The sequence below is a fragment of the Heterocephalus glaber genome, unplaced genomic scaffold (genome assembly GCF_053883595.1).
Source record: "Heterocephalus glaber isolate CG9 unplaced genomic scaffold, H.glaber_assembly_v1.0 deba00000738, whole genome shotgun sequence".
In the NCBI taxonomy this organism is placed as follows: domain Eukaryota; kingdom Metazoa; phylum Chordata; class Mammalia; order Rodentia; family Bathyergidae; genus Heterocephalus; species Heterocephalus glaber.
The window spans coordinates 15435342-15452405 of record NW_028258161.1 but is presented as its reverse complement, the minus strand read 5'-3'; the positions used below and the strand labels follow the sequence as shown (position 1 = coordinate 15452405).

The following is a 17064-nucleotide window of genomic DNA, read 5'->3' as shown; positions in this document are numbered from 1 at the left end:
CTGAGAATCTGGATCCACTGGACCCAGTCTGCTGAGCACCTCAGCCCTGACGGTGGCCTGGGGAGAGCCTGGAGCCCGCTTTCCCCCTACATCTCAAAATAATCTACGCCAAGAGGTGAAGTGTGTGCATGTCTTTCACGTGTAATGTGGCACCGCTCAGGTGAGTCTGTGCTCTCCTCTCTGGTTACCTGTCGCAGGAGAGCGGGGTACCAGGAGGCAGCATGGCTGTCCTCCTCCTCCTCCCCACCTGCTGGCCTGCACACACCCCTCCCTCTGACCCGCCTCCCTCTCCGCACAGTGCAAGATGCCCCCCGTCCCCGCTTTGATCTGAGAAGAGTAGACAGCCAGTTCCGGAAGAGAGTATTAGAGACAGCCAGCCCTTGCCTTTCGCCCGGCTCAGGAAGCTCCATGTAAACCCCAAAGCCAGCAGTGTGTGGGAGCCCCCGAGGCGGACCAGGCAGGAGGCAGGGGCCGCTGCCCCATCAGTGCCACCTCACGTCCCAGCCTCGGAAGTTGATGTGCTCGGGGCGGGACAGCTGGGCCTGCACTGAGGTGACCCATGAAAGGTCACTGACGGTCACGGGGAGGAGGAGAGTCGCCTCGTCTCGGATGAGATGAACGTGCGGAGCCTCGGGCAGAGGCAGAGGCTGAGGCGGGCGAAGGGCCTGGCTGCAGAACGCCGGAGGGAGAGACTGGAGAGTAGCCGACAGCTCCCAGGCGATCCCTGCGCCGAGTCTCTCTCTAGCAGAAGCCCATCTGTCTCGTTTATTTCTCCCTCACTCACCCACTGCCTCTCAAACCTATTCCAACCACACCTTCCCCACCGGACCACACCCACTCCTGTCAAGGTTGGTTCTTGCAGTGTCAAATCCAGTGGCGAATTCCCGGCCATTTCGTGTTTTACCAGCAATGTGGGATTCGGCTGGCGCCCCCAGCTTCACTGAAACCTCTCCTCCTGGCTCTCTTCCTACCACGGTTCAGGGCTCTGCTTTCAGTCTCGATAGTTTTCCTCTTCTCCCTGAACTCGGAGTGTCCTAAGCCTCCATCCTGGGACCGCCCATTTCCTAGCCATCCATATGCTGCCGACACCTCCTCTCAGCCTGGAACATCCCGAGCGGACGTCTAATGTGTCTGACATCCAGAAGTGAGCTCCTGGCCTGCTCCATTCAGAGCTTTCCTCAGCTTAGTTCCAGGCAGCTCTGGCCTCCCAGCGCTCAGGCCAAAGATCTTGGACTCACATCTGCAGCAGACAAAACGGGTATGAATTCCCTGCCTTACATTACACAGGGGTAAAAGGAGAGAGAAAACAAAGTTGCATAACACATTAGGAAGGGACTAAAAAAAAGCAGGGTCAGTGGGAGATTTAGCCTGTGGCAGGAGGAACTCCGCTTCTGCTACCGTCCCGGCAGGTCGGCAGGATGCTGACAAACGTGGGGTAGGCGTGGTGCTCGATCACCCTCCACGTCCAGCCGGATGCGCGTCAGCCAGGCTACCTCCAAGCGAGAGGGGAGGGAGAGGCTGGTTGAGCCGGCACAGAGCGGTCACAGGCATTAGGGCCACAGCAGCGAGGGTCCCTCTGACGGGACACGCAGAGGTGACTGCCCAGGCGACACTAGCCAGGCACAGCAGAGACCGTGTTTGCAAGACCCATGTGGGTTTTGCCATGGAGGGCAGCAGGAGGACCGCGTGTAGCAGAGCAGGAGGTGCAGGTGAGAGGGACTGGCGCGGCGAGGACGGATCCGGAGGCGAGCGGAAGGACTCGAGACAGGAAAAGGCAGGCTGGGACTCAAGGAGGGCTGAGGGCAGGGCTTCACAACAAGCTTCCCCAGGCCCAGCTGTGCCAAGGGGTGGCGGGGTGAGTCAGCCTAGGGACAGTCCATCCACGCTTCGTGTGCGTGCAAGAGGGGCTGGCCCGTGCAAGCCTGGGCTTGGTGTCCCTGGGTCCTACGGGTCCTTCAGGCCTGTGACACCAGGAAACCAGGATCAAACCAAGTACTTTCACAGACGTGATTTCATGTAAAGTGTTAACCAGGTAGCAGAGGTGAGCAGGCAACATGGGGCCCTCAGGAAAGAGGCAACAAATGGAAGCAGTGTCTATGCTCAGGGCTAGGAAACAGAGCCAAGAGCTCAGGGGCTTGGAGGAGGGCCCTGTGGAGATGGGGTCAAACCTGTCCGCAGTGGACGCCACCCAGCTTGTGCCGCGGGAGCCTGAGACCCACAGAGCTGGGACACAGATCTCTCGGGAGGGTGAGCTGGCCGGCAGGATGAAGCCTGCGAGCTGGAAGCAGCTCCTCCTTCAGGAGTGAACAGGAGCGCACTGTCCCTGTGCAGCTGAACGCTGCCGGGCCACTGCGGTCGGGACAGGGAGAAGCGGAACAGCTGGGCCCCTCTCCCCCTCCAGCTTCCGGCCTTTCAGGTGTCGCTCTTGGTTCGACCTCCCAGATGGCAGCCAGAAGAGCAGAATTGTGGTTTGCAGTCCAGAGGTGTGCTTGGAGCTGAGAGACAGCAGCTTCACCACCTGCACACCTGCTGATGAGAAGGAAGTCGAGACTTCCCTCCTGAGTCTCGGCTCCTCAGCGTCCCTCCAGTTCCTCAGGGTGAACTGAAAGACTAAGTCTGAGACCTCCCGAATCTCCTGCTACCACAGAGAGGACAAACATATTTTCAATTCTTAAAAACTATATAATGGACCCTAAAACCTATGTATCTTGGAGGCCCTGCCAGGGCAACATGAACCAGCCTCAGAAGGAACTGTGGTAATAGCAAAAGGCAGAGCACATCAAGTTACCTTTCCCAAGATGGTCAAATTACAACCATGTATTTCCTCAAACATTGTTCACATCCTTACCGGGCACTCAGAAGAGCTCATTCCTCTGGAAGTCACTTCTCACTTCAATGGACATTTGGAAAGTCCATGAGGAACAAGAGCTAGATGCTTCTATCCAAAGCCTGGATGCCTGAGGATCCTGACACCCGGCCACAACTCCTTCGGCGTCTGCTTCATACTCAGCTGTCCTTGAGCTTCCCTCGACATCAGTTTGATTTGTGGCTTTTCTCTAACTAAAATCATGCTGTACCAGAATGCACAGCACCATTCAAACGAATGCTGTCGGATTTATGTGTATCTCAGGAGAATGCAGCAGAGTCAGATTCTGACACATGCCTGCCAATCCACACTGAGTCTGAAGGCCACGAAGTGTGGCGTGTGTCACTAAGGGATGGAGGTAAAGCAAACAGAATGAAAATTCAACTGCAGCTTACCCAGGGCATGCTCCTATCACATGGATCCTGGAAGAAGGCGGCTGTGATGGTTTTTATGAGCCAATTTGACAGGGACATGGGGTGCTCAGGTACTTGGGTGGACATTATTCTGGGTGTGTCCGTGAGGGTGAGATCAACACTGGGATCGGCAAACTGAGTAAAGCAGGTGGGCACCGTCCATTGGCTGGAGGCCTGAACAGAACAAAAGGGGGTCACTGCCGGAGCTAGGACATTCGCCTCCTCCTGCTTTCTGGTGGAACTTACACCATCACCTCTCCTAGTCTGAAATCCTTTGGGCTTAGACGGGAATTCACACACTGCTCTCAGATTTGCAGACAGCAGGTCACAGGAAGGGACTTCTCGGCCTCCGTAACTGCGCTGATTGTGTAACCACGTAATTACACATATATGCACACAAACCTATGTATCCATATTTCCTGTTGGTTCTGATTCGCCAATAAATCAAGTAAACATCAGAAACCCTAAACTGACTCCATAATGCCACCAAAAAACCAGGCTTTCTCTGGCTCTGCCATCTTCAGCATGTTCTCCCAGGACAGCTGCCGAGGCCTATGCGTCACGACTGCAGGGAAAGGGCAAAGCACGTGTCGGCCAGGGTCGGTCTTTCTCTTAGAAACGCAGGTTTTATGGAAGTCCCATCAAAGAAACCCTAACCCTCTCTCGTTGGGAGAAGCACATCACAGGCGCAACCACATCCACAAAGGGTCCTATGAGCGAGTAGTTTTAACTGTGCATGATGCAGCTCTGGGTTAGAATTGTACTGCTAAAGAAGAGAAAAATAGGGTTAGCAAAGACAGACACAGGGCACAGGAGCCAGCACACAAGACAAAGATAGTCAAATCTTCAGTAAAGCAATAACCTTACAGGACTAAAATTTAACATAAACTACAAAAATTCACTTTTCCTCTTCTCTCAAACCCTATATTCTTAGGCATGCCATCTGATGACAGCACTAAATAGGAGAAATAATTCCATTCTTTAAAACTGACACGATATTTTATGAAATCTGTCAAAGGTAGCTGATTACGTTAGCCCCAAGCTAGTCATTATTGCCCTGTTGCACACAAAAGTAATCCAGTATATGCCACAGAGTGTAGGGACCACTGCAATCCTACATCTAGCAGAATATACAAAGAACTATAAATCAGTAAGAAGAAGCAGACAACTCCATAGGGAAAAAGTGGGGGTGGGTGGGGATTAGTCGTGAATAGGAACTTCATAAAATAGTCAAATGGCCATTAAACATGAAAAAGGTACTCAACTTTATTGGTCAAGGAAATGCAAATCAAATCTGCAATATGATAACAGTAAACCCACCAGAAGGATAAAATGAAAAGAACAGAGTATATACCAAGTGTGGCCAGATGAGGAATAACCAGGATTCTCAAACGCTTCTCGTGGGAGCATAAACTGGTGCACGCCCCTTGGAAAGTGTGCCAGGATCTCTATGCGTGAATGTACACATACCCTATGTCCCAGAAGACACATCTTGGTATACACCCTACAGAAAGTCGTATTCACCAAGAAATGCACACGAAATGTTTGTGCAAGAAGAAAACACACAGCAATACATGTCACTAACAGCAGAACACACAACTGGGGCTACCAGAGAGAATTAACCCCAGCGGTACGCAACAGGAGGAAGTGTCAGAAACCCCAAACACAACCAAAGAAGTCAAGCGTGTTGTTTGATTCTGTCTGCAAACAGACAAATGGAGGGGGAAAATGACAAAACTAACTCTCCCCTGTCTGGGGAGAGTCTACTACTAGGAATGGGGTTTCTTTGTGATGAAAATGTTCTAAACTTAAGACTGTGACCATAGATGTACAACACTAAAATCGTTTGCTTTAAATGGATAAAAATCATAGCATGCAAATTATGTATCAAGACAGAATTTTGATGTTAGAAATCTGGACCACGGTTGTGACTAGAAAGAGGCACGGATAGATTCCTGGCAACTTAGTAATATTACTTTTCTGATTTGGGTGCTGGTTACTTTGAGAGTTGTTCAGTTTGTGAAAAATTTATGTCATCATACTCTGATTCTCTGTAATCTAGTGCTACTTGGGTCTTCAGAAATGATTTTCAAAGGGCTGAAACCACTTTCCTGCACCAGGCACCATACTGGACTCCCCGTGTCCTCTCCCGCTTTAACTGACCTCCAATTCAGTTTATGACGCCTTGTTTAATGTTGCTTTACTCAACAAGTTACAGCCTTCCCGCACTGCCAGTTTCCTTAGACAGGGCATATGCTGCCTGTTACCTCATTTCTCTCTCTCTGACAAGTCTCATTTTAAATTTAAGAACTGTTGCTTCAGAAGAACTTAGCATTTTAGGTTTTATAACCTGCTAAGTTTCACAGTAAACTTGAGAGCTGAGTGTTACTTCTATATTAGAAAAATAAGAAGAGGTAGAGTCCTTTTTGCCATAAATTCCTCTGACAAGTCATGTCCTTCCTAACTCTGATGATAATTCCTTTAAACCAGTGGTTTTCAAACTACTATTCACGGACCAAGATGTAGCTCAGTGGCACCGTGCCTGCCTGGCAAGCACAAGGTCCTGAGTTCAATTCCCGGTACCACGGGGGGGGGGGGGGGGAGTTCACAATGGTTGTACACTGAGGTCACAATCAGCATTTTTTAAATAGGAAAATGTCAGGATGCTTTGCTGATAGCAGGGTGTTTTCAACAGTCATACTGTATATGTAATTGTGTGTAATACTGGTCTCAACACACTATCGTTTGCTGAGTTGTGGTAAAAAAAATTTCCAAAGCGACACCTTTAACTCCTGGTTTCATAGGACAGAACACCTAAGCCAGGTGCAGACTCATGGGTCCAAGTGTTTGTCAGGTCTTAGGGGAAGAGCACTTCGAGGTTTCAGCAGGGCAGGCTGTAAACTGGCGCTGGGAGAGGCAAGAAGGCAGACCTTGGGGACAGCTGAGGAGAGCCCCGAGGGCTGACAGCGGTTTCAGCTGCGCTGTGGTGCTTAGGAGAAGAAAGTAAACAAAAAGAAGTGGCCCTGCTGAGCAGCAACCCCTATCAGCAATGCGAGGATTAGTTTAAGCATTTGTATGAAGAACCTCAGTTTACAATGGAGAAAAAGAAATAAACAGTCAAGCCTTTCATAATAAACTGTTTGGTCAATGTAAAACATTTTCTCTAATGAGCATCGTTCCAAAATCCTGAATGGGGTCACCACAGCTGTTGCTGCTAACCACACTGCATTCCCCTAATGACTCCACACTGCCAGAACTTATTTTTAAATTCTGAAAGACCCAAGGTTACCGTTAAGCATTAAAGCACTAGCATGTGGCTGTAATTCGGCCAAGGACATGCAGTCTGGGATGACAACCAGCTGAAAACCGGACAGTGTTCCCATGGCGACCCTCTGGGACCAGTGCTGGCCCCTCCGGCTCTCCGGACAGCCGGAACTCTTACATCCATGTGCCGTGAGAAAGCTTTCGAGCTGCAGGCTCCCACGTGACACCACGCCATGAACTTCTGTGGGGGGAAGTTATTCTTTTGGGCTTCACGGGCTGTCTGCGGGAGGGAGGACCCACGACCCATTAAGTTACGCTCATCAAGATGTTCAGACAAAGGAAACTACTTCAGGCTCAGCTCCAGCACCTTTACATCCAAACTGCCCCACTCTGCTCACCAGTCCCGCTATGCAAAGAGTGGCTAAGTGGCTGCAAAGGAGCCAGGGACATGAACCCCAAACTCAAATCTACCAGACTCTAACATGCTTTTCTTCATCTTTCCCAAGCTGCTCACTTTCACAATAAATTACTACTTTCCAGCAACAACAACAAAACCAGTTGCATTTCTAAATTATTTACTGAGATAAAACCCCAGTGCTGAAGTAGATCAGGAAACCACCAGAAGGATGAGCTTAACATTAAAAAGTCACAGGGTTATCAAACCTACTTCCCAGGTCTCCAAGTTCTGAGCGTTCAGAGACCGAAGCAAGTTACTAAGATGTCAGTGACAGCCCCCTGCCGCACCCTGCTCTCTGGGCCTCTGCCTCCCTCTTCCACAAGATCCAGACTCCTCTGTCTCTCCCTGTGTGTTCATTCTCTGGCCTCAGCTTTATGCTCCAGAAATGTCCCCAAAGACTGAAATCAGAGCTATGACTTCCGGATTTCTGCAGACTATCCCAATGGTGTCTCTGCAGTTGACAGCGCCACTCCCAAGGGACACAGACGGCCCCCACCACAGTCTGACTCACAGCTTCCAACTTCCAGTGGTGGGAAAGCAAGCCCCTCAGGAGGAACTGTGCTTGGGGCCTGGCGTCCGATCTCTGCCAGGCCAGTCACTGGAGAGCACTGGCCCCATCTCCCCGTCAGCCCAGTGATGTGCAGGGTGCACACGCGACACTGCTCAGTGGTGCACTGCCTTCAATACAATGCTGAGTTATCCAACACTTACTGAGCAACAGGTTTATTGTTAGGTGGTCCTGTCCACCCATGGGCACACTGAAGGAAGTCTAGGCTAAGCTATGACGAGGCTGGTGGTGGCAAATGCATTTTCAGATTGCAGTATGTTCAACACAATGGGCGTATCGGGACATAGCCCCGCGTAAGTCAAGCAGCATCTGGATTTACCTGAGGGAAAACTGTGCAACTAATCTGAATCCTGACAGCTTTAGCAGACAGATGTATGGCGAGCCAGGAAGAAGGAAGGGAAGAATGCAGCTATTCAGAATTGTGACTGAATTCAAAAGATATGTCCTTGTTTCACAAAACAGTTCAAAACATAAATATAAGCTACTGACCTAAAATGTTCATAATTTGGAGAATGAAGGAGATCATTTTTTCAGTAACTCCTCCTGATATCTGAAGTTATCTGAAAATCTTTAACTTCAGGGCAATAGAAAACTTTTCTCTGAAGGCATCTACCTCTTTAACGTGCCTACCCCCACCCAGATTCAAAATGCAAACAACCACTGTGTTGTGCACCATGGCCCCTCCTCAGTTTGTGTCAAGCTATTCACACTAGTCAGTTTCAGGAAGTACTGGTGTCACATGATACACTCTCTTCCTTATGTAGGATACTAACTAAGGGCAAATAGGAAGCCACATGACATTAACCAAATCCCATACTGCGGCCTGTGAATGAAGAAAACATAATTAGAGCAGTATTCATTCAACAGTATTTATTAGCAAATCCTACACAAAACCACACATCGAAAGTCTGAATTGTTGTCACATCTTAACCAAGTCTGTTTCTCATTTGTGTTATTAAGTTCCCCCCAAATTCTATGTAACTTAATCATAAGAAAAGGCTTCCAAAGTGGAGGGCCCAGATTCAATTCAGGACACCAGGCTCAGCCACCTCCACGCAAGTAACCATCAGAATCAATCGTGTCTCCACACAGGTTCGGACCAGTGGCCAAAGTGACTTTCTCAATGGGGGCCTCTAGCTCCCATTCCTTACCTTCTAAACGCAGAACTGGCTGAAATAAAGCAGCCATGGAGCCTACAGCTTAACGTGACTTCACATCACTGCTGCCGCTGCTAAAGCCATGGGTATTACCATTATTGTTACATGAGTACACACTGCCTCTCAGCACAAGGCCATGAAAGGTCAGTAACTGCAGCAACGATGACACCACAGCTCCTCTTTACTGAGCTCTCCTCTCATCGCCCGCCAGGCAGTGCTCTAAGCATTTTATTTTACTTGAACACAGGAATGACGCGGTGGAGGTGCGTCCTTATAACCACCGCCGTAAGGTAAGCTGAGGCGTAGGGAGATGAGATCACTTGCCCACGTCGTGCTGCTGTTATGCTGTTAGCACCTGGCTGGCTGCGATGGGCAGCTGCAGGCGCTGACTCCGGGAGCTCCCTCTAACCCACCTCACACTGCCAGCCTGCTGGTCTGGTGGCACCCTATTCCCTCGCTGCAGAGCTCAGGTCCCCTCGGCTCCTCGAACAGTGACCGTTACAGCGATCAGGGTGACACTGCAAGCCGAGAGCGGACACACAGTCTGCCCCAGTGCCCGCCGTCCTGGCCTCCCTCCTCTGGGGCACGGTCCATTGCAGTTCCGCCCCTCACACCTGCACACTCCCGACCCACGCCCTCATCAGAACTCCACGTGCTGGGGTTAACGCTGTTTGGAACGTAAGCTGGGAGAATACGCTGCCTTCGCTTTTCACACTTGTGTTTCCTCTTAATCCTCTTCTTTCCTGAGATGACAGATACTATGATGTATGCTCTTTTGAAGATAAAGGCAAGCTTTGAAACACAAGAAAAATACTTCAGCAAACAGCACCAACATTTACATTACATCGCAAGATGGCAAAGGTTAAATTCTCATTCAATGGCTCCATTTTTGTTGAAATATACAAAAATATTTCTATAAATAGTACATAAAGACGGTGTGCAAATCATGGAAAAATCAAGTCCATCCTCAAATGTTTCTTTTTAATTATTTAACCACCAACTTTCAGGTCAGTCATTTCAGATCCCCAACTGTTACTGCGGTCTGCATATTGAAGTTGTAGGGAAAGGCTTTAGAACTTAATTTTTCACAATGTAAAATGAAAGCAGGACACAGAAATCAGTTTGCAGTCAGATGTGAGAGCCACCACAGGCCTGCAGGGAGAATCCCGAGGCAGGGGCTCCGGTCTTCCCCTTCACTCCTGCGGGTGATGCCAGGAGTCTGTGCAGCTTCCTGACGCCGCTCACTGTTAGCTGCACACCACGTGTGAGCCTCACAGGGCATTGTACTCCACACACTTTGACGGATCTGTGGGGAAGTGCTTCTGGCAAATGGTCATTAGCCTCTTTAGTCCCTAAGAACATAAAGAAAATAAGGCGGGTCAGGGTCGGCTGTGCCGCTCCTCACTGCCCGCCTCTGGACTCACTCCAGCGGCCAGTGCTCCGGGATGTGCAGCAACCCCAGCCGCACCACTGGGAAGTACAGTGTGGTCCTGTCTGCTCACGAGCACCGGACAACAGACCAGAATGCCGGCTGCACAGTGCTCACCGTCACAAACACACAGTAAAGACACTGGAACAACCCCAACTCCCATCTGTAGGGGACACAGGAAGGCACTTTAATATGCTCACAGGCAGGATACTTACTCTGCAGCAGTAAAGATTAACTTGAGAGACAAGTAAACATTCAGCCTTCCTCAACCAGGTTCCCAGAGGGAACTAAGATCTAACGCTCCAGTCTAAGCGACCACCGAAGGTAACAGAGAACTTTCCCAAGCATCTAATATTTCGGGTGGCATTGATATAGGGTCCCTGGGGACACTCAGAAAAGAACCATGCGAATCGTGTCCCCATCCTGTGGTCCCAATGAGGACATCTGCTTGAGAAAGACTAGGCCACATGAGTTCAGAACCAAGTGGAAAATACACTGCCAGAAATACACACATGATAGAGTTTGAAAAAAGCAAGGAAATTACAAACAAATTCAGGACAGTGGTTAGTGCTGGGTAGAGGAGGAAAATACAGATTCAATGCTTTTCAAAATGTTCTAGTTCTTAAATGGGAAGAAGACTTTCCTGTATGTTCGTTTTATTACTGACTTTGTATCTTATATTTTACACATATTCTCTTGTACCTACCAAATATTGCATGAGAAAAACATCTCAGTACAAACGGAAAGCAGAGTACCACAGGGAGGCCTGGCCACTCCTGCAGTGCTCACAGGAGCTGCTGTGTGGCCTTTCTTCTGTACCTGCGACTCCAGTTACCATGATCTTGGGCTCCTTTCGGACAACCATAAACCCCTCAGCGAATTCCCCCTGATTCCACCAAATTCAAGTGCTTTCTTTCCATTTCTGCTGCAATTTGGCCAGTTCTTCTCCAGTGTGTAATGAACTAATTTTTTAACTGATGATAATAATCACTGTTAACTGTCACACTGGGATGCAGCCCAGTGGTAGGTTTCCCTAACATGTGCAAAGCCCTGGGTTCAAATCAGCATTGCAATCAATCAATAAATCCAGTCTCTCTCAACTCATTCTTCAAGTTGATCTTTAAAAATCTTTAGTTGGTATTTATTCTCCTTAGCTTTCTCAATGCCTTCCAAGTGATTATCCAAATTCTTAGTAATAGCGTACAGCAGGCTGGACAAGGGCGGACACTCACAACATGCCACTGCAGACCACTCTCCGGAACAATCCTGGGAAGAACTTGCAGTCAGCAAAGAATCCTACTAACTGTTCAATCTATCGACCTACCCTTGTTTACAATGAGGGACTTGGTCAAAACTGTACAGAAACTGATAACCCTCAGCAATACTGATTAGTTATTAAAAGTAACGACAGCACTTAATGAGTCCCAAAATAATTTTTTTTTCCAAAATAATTTTTAACACAAACTATTTTAATGTTTCTCACGTTGAGTTCACAGAAATTAAAACCATACAATTCTCATTACAATAAGAAAATGAAATCCCACCCTCGTAGGCCAAAAGTTGACTATGTACAGGCCTAGAATAACATTAGATATTGAGTATAAAAGTACAGTAGACAGCACGTTGCCTGGTTCTTAACTAGTATGCTCCTCAAAATTCATTTTCTTCCTTGTACAATACAACTGCGGATCATCAGTTCTTTCAGTAAGAAACAGCACCATGATCTAGTGGGAAGAACAGAATAGGTGGCTGTGCTTGTACAAGCCAGTAACAGAAGAAAACATTGGGAATCTGGAAAGAGAGCATTAAAAATGCCCTAAAAATGTATGCTGATATAACAGATACCCAGAACATCACAAAGCACTTACACCTCTCACTGTGTAATTTACCTGTGTACCTAAGTGACTCTTAAGCTCTGTGAAATCACCAGAAACAAAGCAACAAAATCCCTGAAAAATCTGTTTGGTTCCCTAATAAATAGACGACCCAAATAATAAAGTTACTTCTGTGAACTGAGGTATGATCTAACAGAGTCACCATCAGTAAAACACGATTTAGTATTTTACTGCAGAGCCCTCTGTGTACTCAGGCTGTCCATACTATGCTACTTAAGAATTAGGGGTGGGCATACAGAGATGTTATCTTTCGGGTGTTGTCTAAGAAGGATTTTCCAGGCAATGCAATGGGTGAGCGTGCAACTCACTCTGCTCTCTGTTTTGCTTTGTTGCTCCCAGTGATAACCAGGTTTTAGTGTAAGACTCTTCCTTCTTCTCACAGTCCAGCTTCTCCTGCCACGATCCCTAATCATGTGTACACAGACTTGTGATCTGTAGGCTCACAAATACATGTAATGTCTCTAACTTGGCATCTTTACGTTTCCTGATGAAATAGGTGAAGAGGCAAAGCTAGGAAAGAAAACATCTCGATGAAATACAAAGAGGCTCTGTCAGCAGCAGAACGTGGCAAGAACTGCTAGGAGCACAGAGGAGGCTGGCTGATGGGAAGACCGTTAGAAGCAATTTTCCATTATAAAAGCTGAAATCTTGGTGCTGGCTCCTTATAGAGCTCTATTTTGCTTCTTTACACTCACTAAGTAGATTCTGATACAAAAACACACAGTGGTGCCTCGGTTCACAAACTTAATTCTGTCCACGTTTCTAGTGGCAATGGAACTGCAAGCAAATATGCCAGGATCATAGCAAGAATTAAGTTCACGAACTGAGGTCCCACTGTACAGTGCTAATATTCTGCCTGGAAACTTAGCTGCCAAAAGGGACGAAACTCAGTGTCACAGTCATAGACAGTTACCTAGAAAACGACAAGAGATGTGTGCAACAGAGACTGAAAGCACACAGCAGATCTTTAAAGGTGAATGATCTCAGGAAAACATGTAGCTACTTTCCAATTGGAAACAAATCTTTTCAATTTGTCCCTCAGGATTTCAGTTTCAACTATTTGTGGATTTTTAAGCAGATAAAACTATGTAGTTTAGCTCAGTGAGAAATAGCTTAAAAGCTGGTGGTGTTTTGACTTTTTACTTCATTTTAAAATTTTATTTATTTTGTTTTGTTTTGTTTCTTGAGACAGGGCCTTGCTATGCAGTCCAGGCTGGTTCTGCTTGACTGTTGTTTCATGTGTCACCCACTAACTTTCCACCACGAAGCCAGAGGATTTCACTCACTCATACCACGCCCACTTGGTCCCACACGTGAACATACATGTCCTTTTTGAACCACAGCTCTGTGCGAAGCCAATACTCAGAACTGACCTGGTAAAGGGTACCAAAGAGCCCTCTGCTTATGAGGACCTCTGTTTCCACTCCCACCCTCACATTTCTCCTTTTCTGACTATTCTCCAACAGTGAGACACAGGACCAAACTGACCGTCTGTATAATCTCACCCATCTTTCCTTGTGCTGCAGTCTGGACCCCCTTGTTCTGCTACCATCCTGGGGAGCCCCTTCTCCTTCACCTCCAAGATTCTTCTCACCCTGCCTTGAGCTGGACCTCAGTCCCAGGACAGAGGCAGCGGACCAGACTAGAGCCGAGGCTCCTATGTCCAAACCCCAAATCCGCCACTTATTGGCTGCAGGGCCTTGAAGCTTTGCGTCTCTGTCACTCAGTTTCCCGATTATGGGGCAGGGAGACAACACCCACCACACACTGCTCCTGTCAAGTGCACAGAGTAAATGCTACATAGGCGTCAGCTGTGATGACCCCAGAGAACACATGTTTAGAGGCCACATCTTTGAGACGTTACCTGTCAGAAGCACCATCAGCCTGTGCTCACCTTCCACTGAGGGCGCAGAAGGACAGGGAACTAATTCCTGCCCTCGTTATCACAAAGGCACTGCTCCACTTTCCAGTGGCACTAATGAGGAGCCACAACAGCAGTTCAGTCCTTGATCCTTTGTAACTGACCTACTTCTTTTCTCTAATTTGGGGAAAGATGACATTTACATGACCACCAGTCTTTCCTTGTGGAGGGTACTGTGGCCTTTTTTTATGCATGTGGTTGAGAAATGTAAGATTTAATATATTAAAATGCCTATTTCCTATCAAGTAAGCTGCCATCTTAAACACTTACTAATCCAAATCAATCTTTTTTTTTTTTTTGAGACAGGATCTCACTTTACAGTTCAAGCTGGCCTTGAACTCACTACGTAGCCCAGGCTGGCCTTGAACTCACAGCAATCCTCCTGCCTCAGCCTCCCCCAAGTGCCAGGATCACAGGCGTGCACCACCACGGCCAGCTGCCATCTTAAACAAAAGCACAGCACAGTTTAGATCAGCACTGCTCAAGACGGGATTCCATAACACACTGACGTTCTGTGTTGCTAAATAAAAGGTGGTATCTATAAAAGATAAATGCTAGCAGCATTTTTCTCTAAAATATATTGTGTTAATACCCCACAAAGTATCAAATGGGTTGTGGTTCTTACCATGCAACAATTTACCGTTGGGAAATGGTTCGTCAAAGCCAAGAATGCCAGGCTATAGCCTGAAGCCACGTGACCTACAGACATGTACCGCACAGCATGAGCACGGTGCCCGGGGAGCATGTCCAGTAACCACAGCGCACCAAGCTGTGACCACTGCTTCCAACAGAGTAACTCTGGAAACACACGGCTACAGCAGAAATCTGCAAACGTCCTACGGACAAAGAAGATGTGCAAATGCGAATGTAGGTGAAACGCCAAACCTGAGCTACGAATGTGTGTGCGCATACACACCCGACATGAAATGTTGAAATACTGTCTTACTAGAGAATTTACAAAATTTAGGGTTACTGAAAACAATTAGCTGGAGAATACTACAGAATATTTTTCCTTTTGTAATAGCAAAAGCTTAAGAAAAATTACTTGGAATGAGTATTATTCCTTAATCTTCTAACCCCCAAAGAAATCTGTGTAACACAACCCACATCAATTACTCTGTGTATACTGCAGAGGACAGTGGCAGGACAAAAAGGACACTCAGACCGGATATTGTGACAGCAGCAGTTCCAAGGACTTTACAAAGGAGTGGGGAACAAGGGGCAGACTACGGTACCCTCAGAAGCTGTAGCCAGCAGAGTGCTGAAGGGCAAGGGAGAGGGTACCTGTCTGTCACCTAGGCCTTGGGCAGAAGGGTGTGGCACCTCCAGGAGCTCTGGAGGGAAGAACCAGGAAAACACGCAGCCCACACCTGTTCACTGTGAGAAAACACCCTTCCAGGTCCCTCTCACTGCCAGCCTATGCAAAAGCCAGAGGAGGAGGGAGCATGTCAATGCCATTCACAAAATCAGTAGGTGAAGAAGGGTGAAGGAGGGCTGGCAGGGGTCAACCAGCCTCTGACGTGCATTTTGCTCTATCTTCCTTGTTTACCACCCTCTCTTCCTCATGACAGATGTCTAGAAATGACTGAGTAACACTTTCTACATAATCCAGAGCTTCCTAAACTCTGTGTAAAAGAAGCTTTCATACCTGGGCCTAACAGTCCTATCTGTATTTTGGTACAGTGAGCAAAGTCCTAGAAGCTACTACCACCAATTTAAATCCAACCCCAGACCTGAATTGAGCTAATAAGCTCTGCAACTTGCCTTTGATCCACATGGTGAGAAACCCCTGTGGTGTCTTAATTTTTATGAGAAAGAACACTTCAAACAACTTCCATAGTTTAAATCTACAGAGGTTTGCATAAAAACCAAAAGATGAAATCATACTCCGGTGAAATAGTCTTCTGAATCATTTTCTCACATTTCATGAAACAGATATTACACCAGCATTTCAAATAAAAAATGACTACTCCACATGTTCCAAGTTTACATTTACATGATGTCCAAGAAGAAGCAAAACTGAACAGTAACAACATCAGAACAGAGGTCACTGCTGCTGGGAGGAAGCGCCCTGGCTGCAAACAGATGTGAAGGAAGCTGCTGGGTGCTCCAGGAACGTTCTAGATCTAGATCTCGCTTCATGGCTTCGTGTACGTCACACATATCAAGAGTCATGGGGCTACCCGGCTAAGGTTAGTAGTGCACATCAAGCATTACAGCATTTACTGAAATATATCTCAATTTTAATTTTATTTTTAATTTTTTTTTTTTTCCAGTACTGGGGATCAAACTTAGGACCTTGCACTTTCAAGGCAGGCTCATTGGGACTGAGCTAAATCCCTGGTCCTATACCTCAATTTTAAAAGAAATAATTACTCAGTTAAATGAGTTTTACAATGACTTCCTTAGCAAATATCTTAGCACAGAAGATCTGAGTTTACACAGTCACCACAACTCAGAAAGCTGTGGCCCACAGGATCACAAATTGGCCTACTGCTCATCCTCACGCAATGTTTATTTTTTAAAATTTGGTGCCAATGTTTTAAAAATAAGGAAGCATATTTTTTTAAAAAGCCAAGATCAAACCTTCTCATAAAAAGAAAATCAATGTCTAAAAACACAACTAAATTCCCGCCCTGTGACAACAGTGACTCTAACAACAGAGAGGTGAAGCACTGACTGGCACCTAACGCTGCACCTGCATGGTGCCACGAAGGTACCGAGGTCACTAAAAACTCTGCCACGTGTCACTAGCATTCACCTGAGGTGACGTGGACCCATTGTTACTGCTCACTGACGCCTCAGCCAGCAAGCCATGAGACCCTGACTACGCCCTACCTACAAGGGTCACAGGACCGACTGTTGTCCTCCAGAGAATGCATCTAATATAGGAATTCATATATGCTACAGCTCTGACCGTGGGGTAGATGTGGTCCATGAAATGTATTCTACTGTTAAAACCAAGTAACTTTTTATCTTCGACTAAAAGCTTTTGCCTTTAATACAGACACTGGTGGCTATGAAGAAATGGAAATGTGCCTGAATCTGCACAAGTGTATTTGAAATTTATAAAGCCCACAAGTGGCTCTGGGAA

The 17064-nt window shown here is 47.2% G+C and overlaps 1 protein-coding gene across 9 annotated transcripts in view; it reads right to left on the bottom strand.

Annotated features, from left to right (window-relative positions):
* The window catches only part of Prpf18 (pre-mRNA processing factor 18), a 47785-nt gene that overhangs the window by 6154 nt on the left and 24567 nt on the right, over positions 1-17064 (bottom strand). For 2 of the 9 annotated variants that reach the window (XM_087206812.1, XM_021242061.2), the window contains one exon: positions 6-3453. The exons of 2 other annotated variants lie outside the window; for them this stretch is intronic. In XM_087206812.1, coding sequence (XP_087062938.1) covers positions 3247-3453 — 207 coding nt within the window. In that variant the 3' untranslated portion in view covers positions 6-3246. Of the gene's footprint in view, positions 1-5; positions 3454-8423; positions 10078-10104; positions 11879-17064 lie in introns of those variants that run through there. 5 more of the 9 variants (XM_004861773.3, XM_004861774.3, XM_021242057.2 and 2 more) reach the window with 4 other exon arrangements.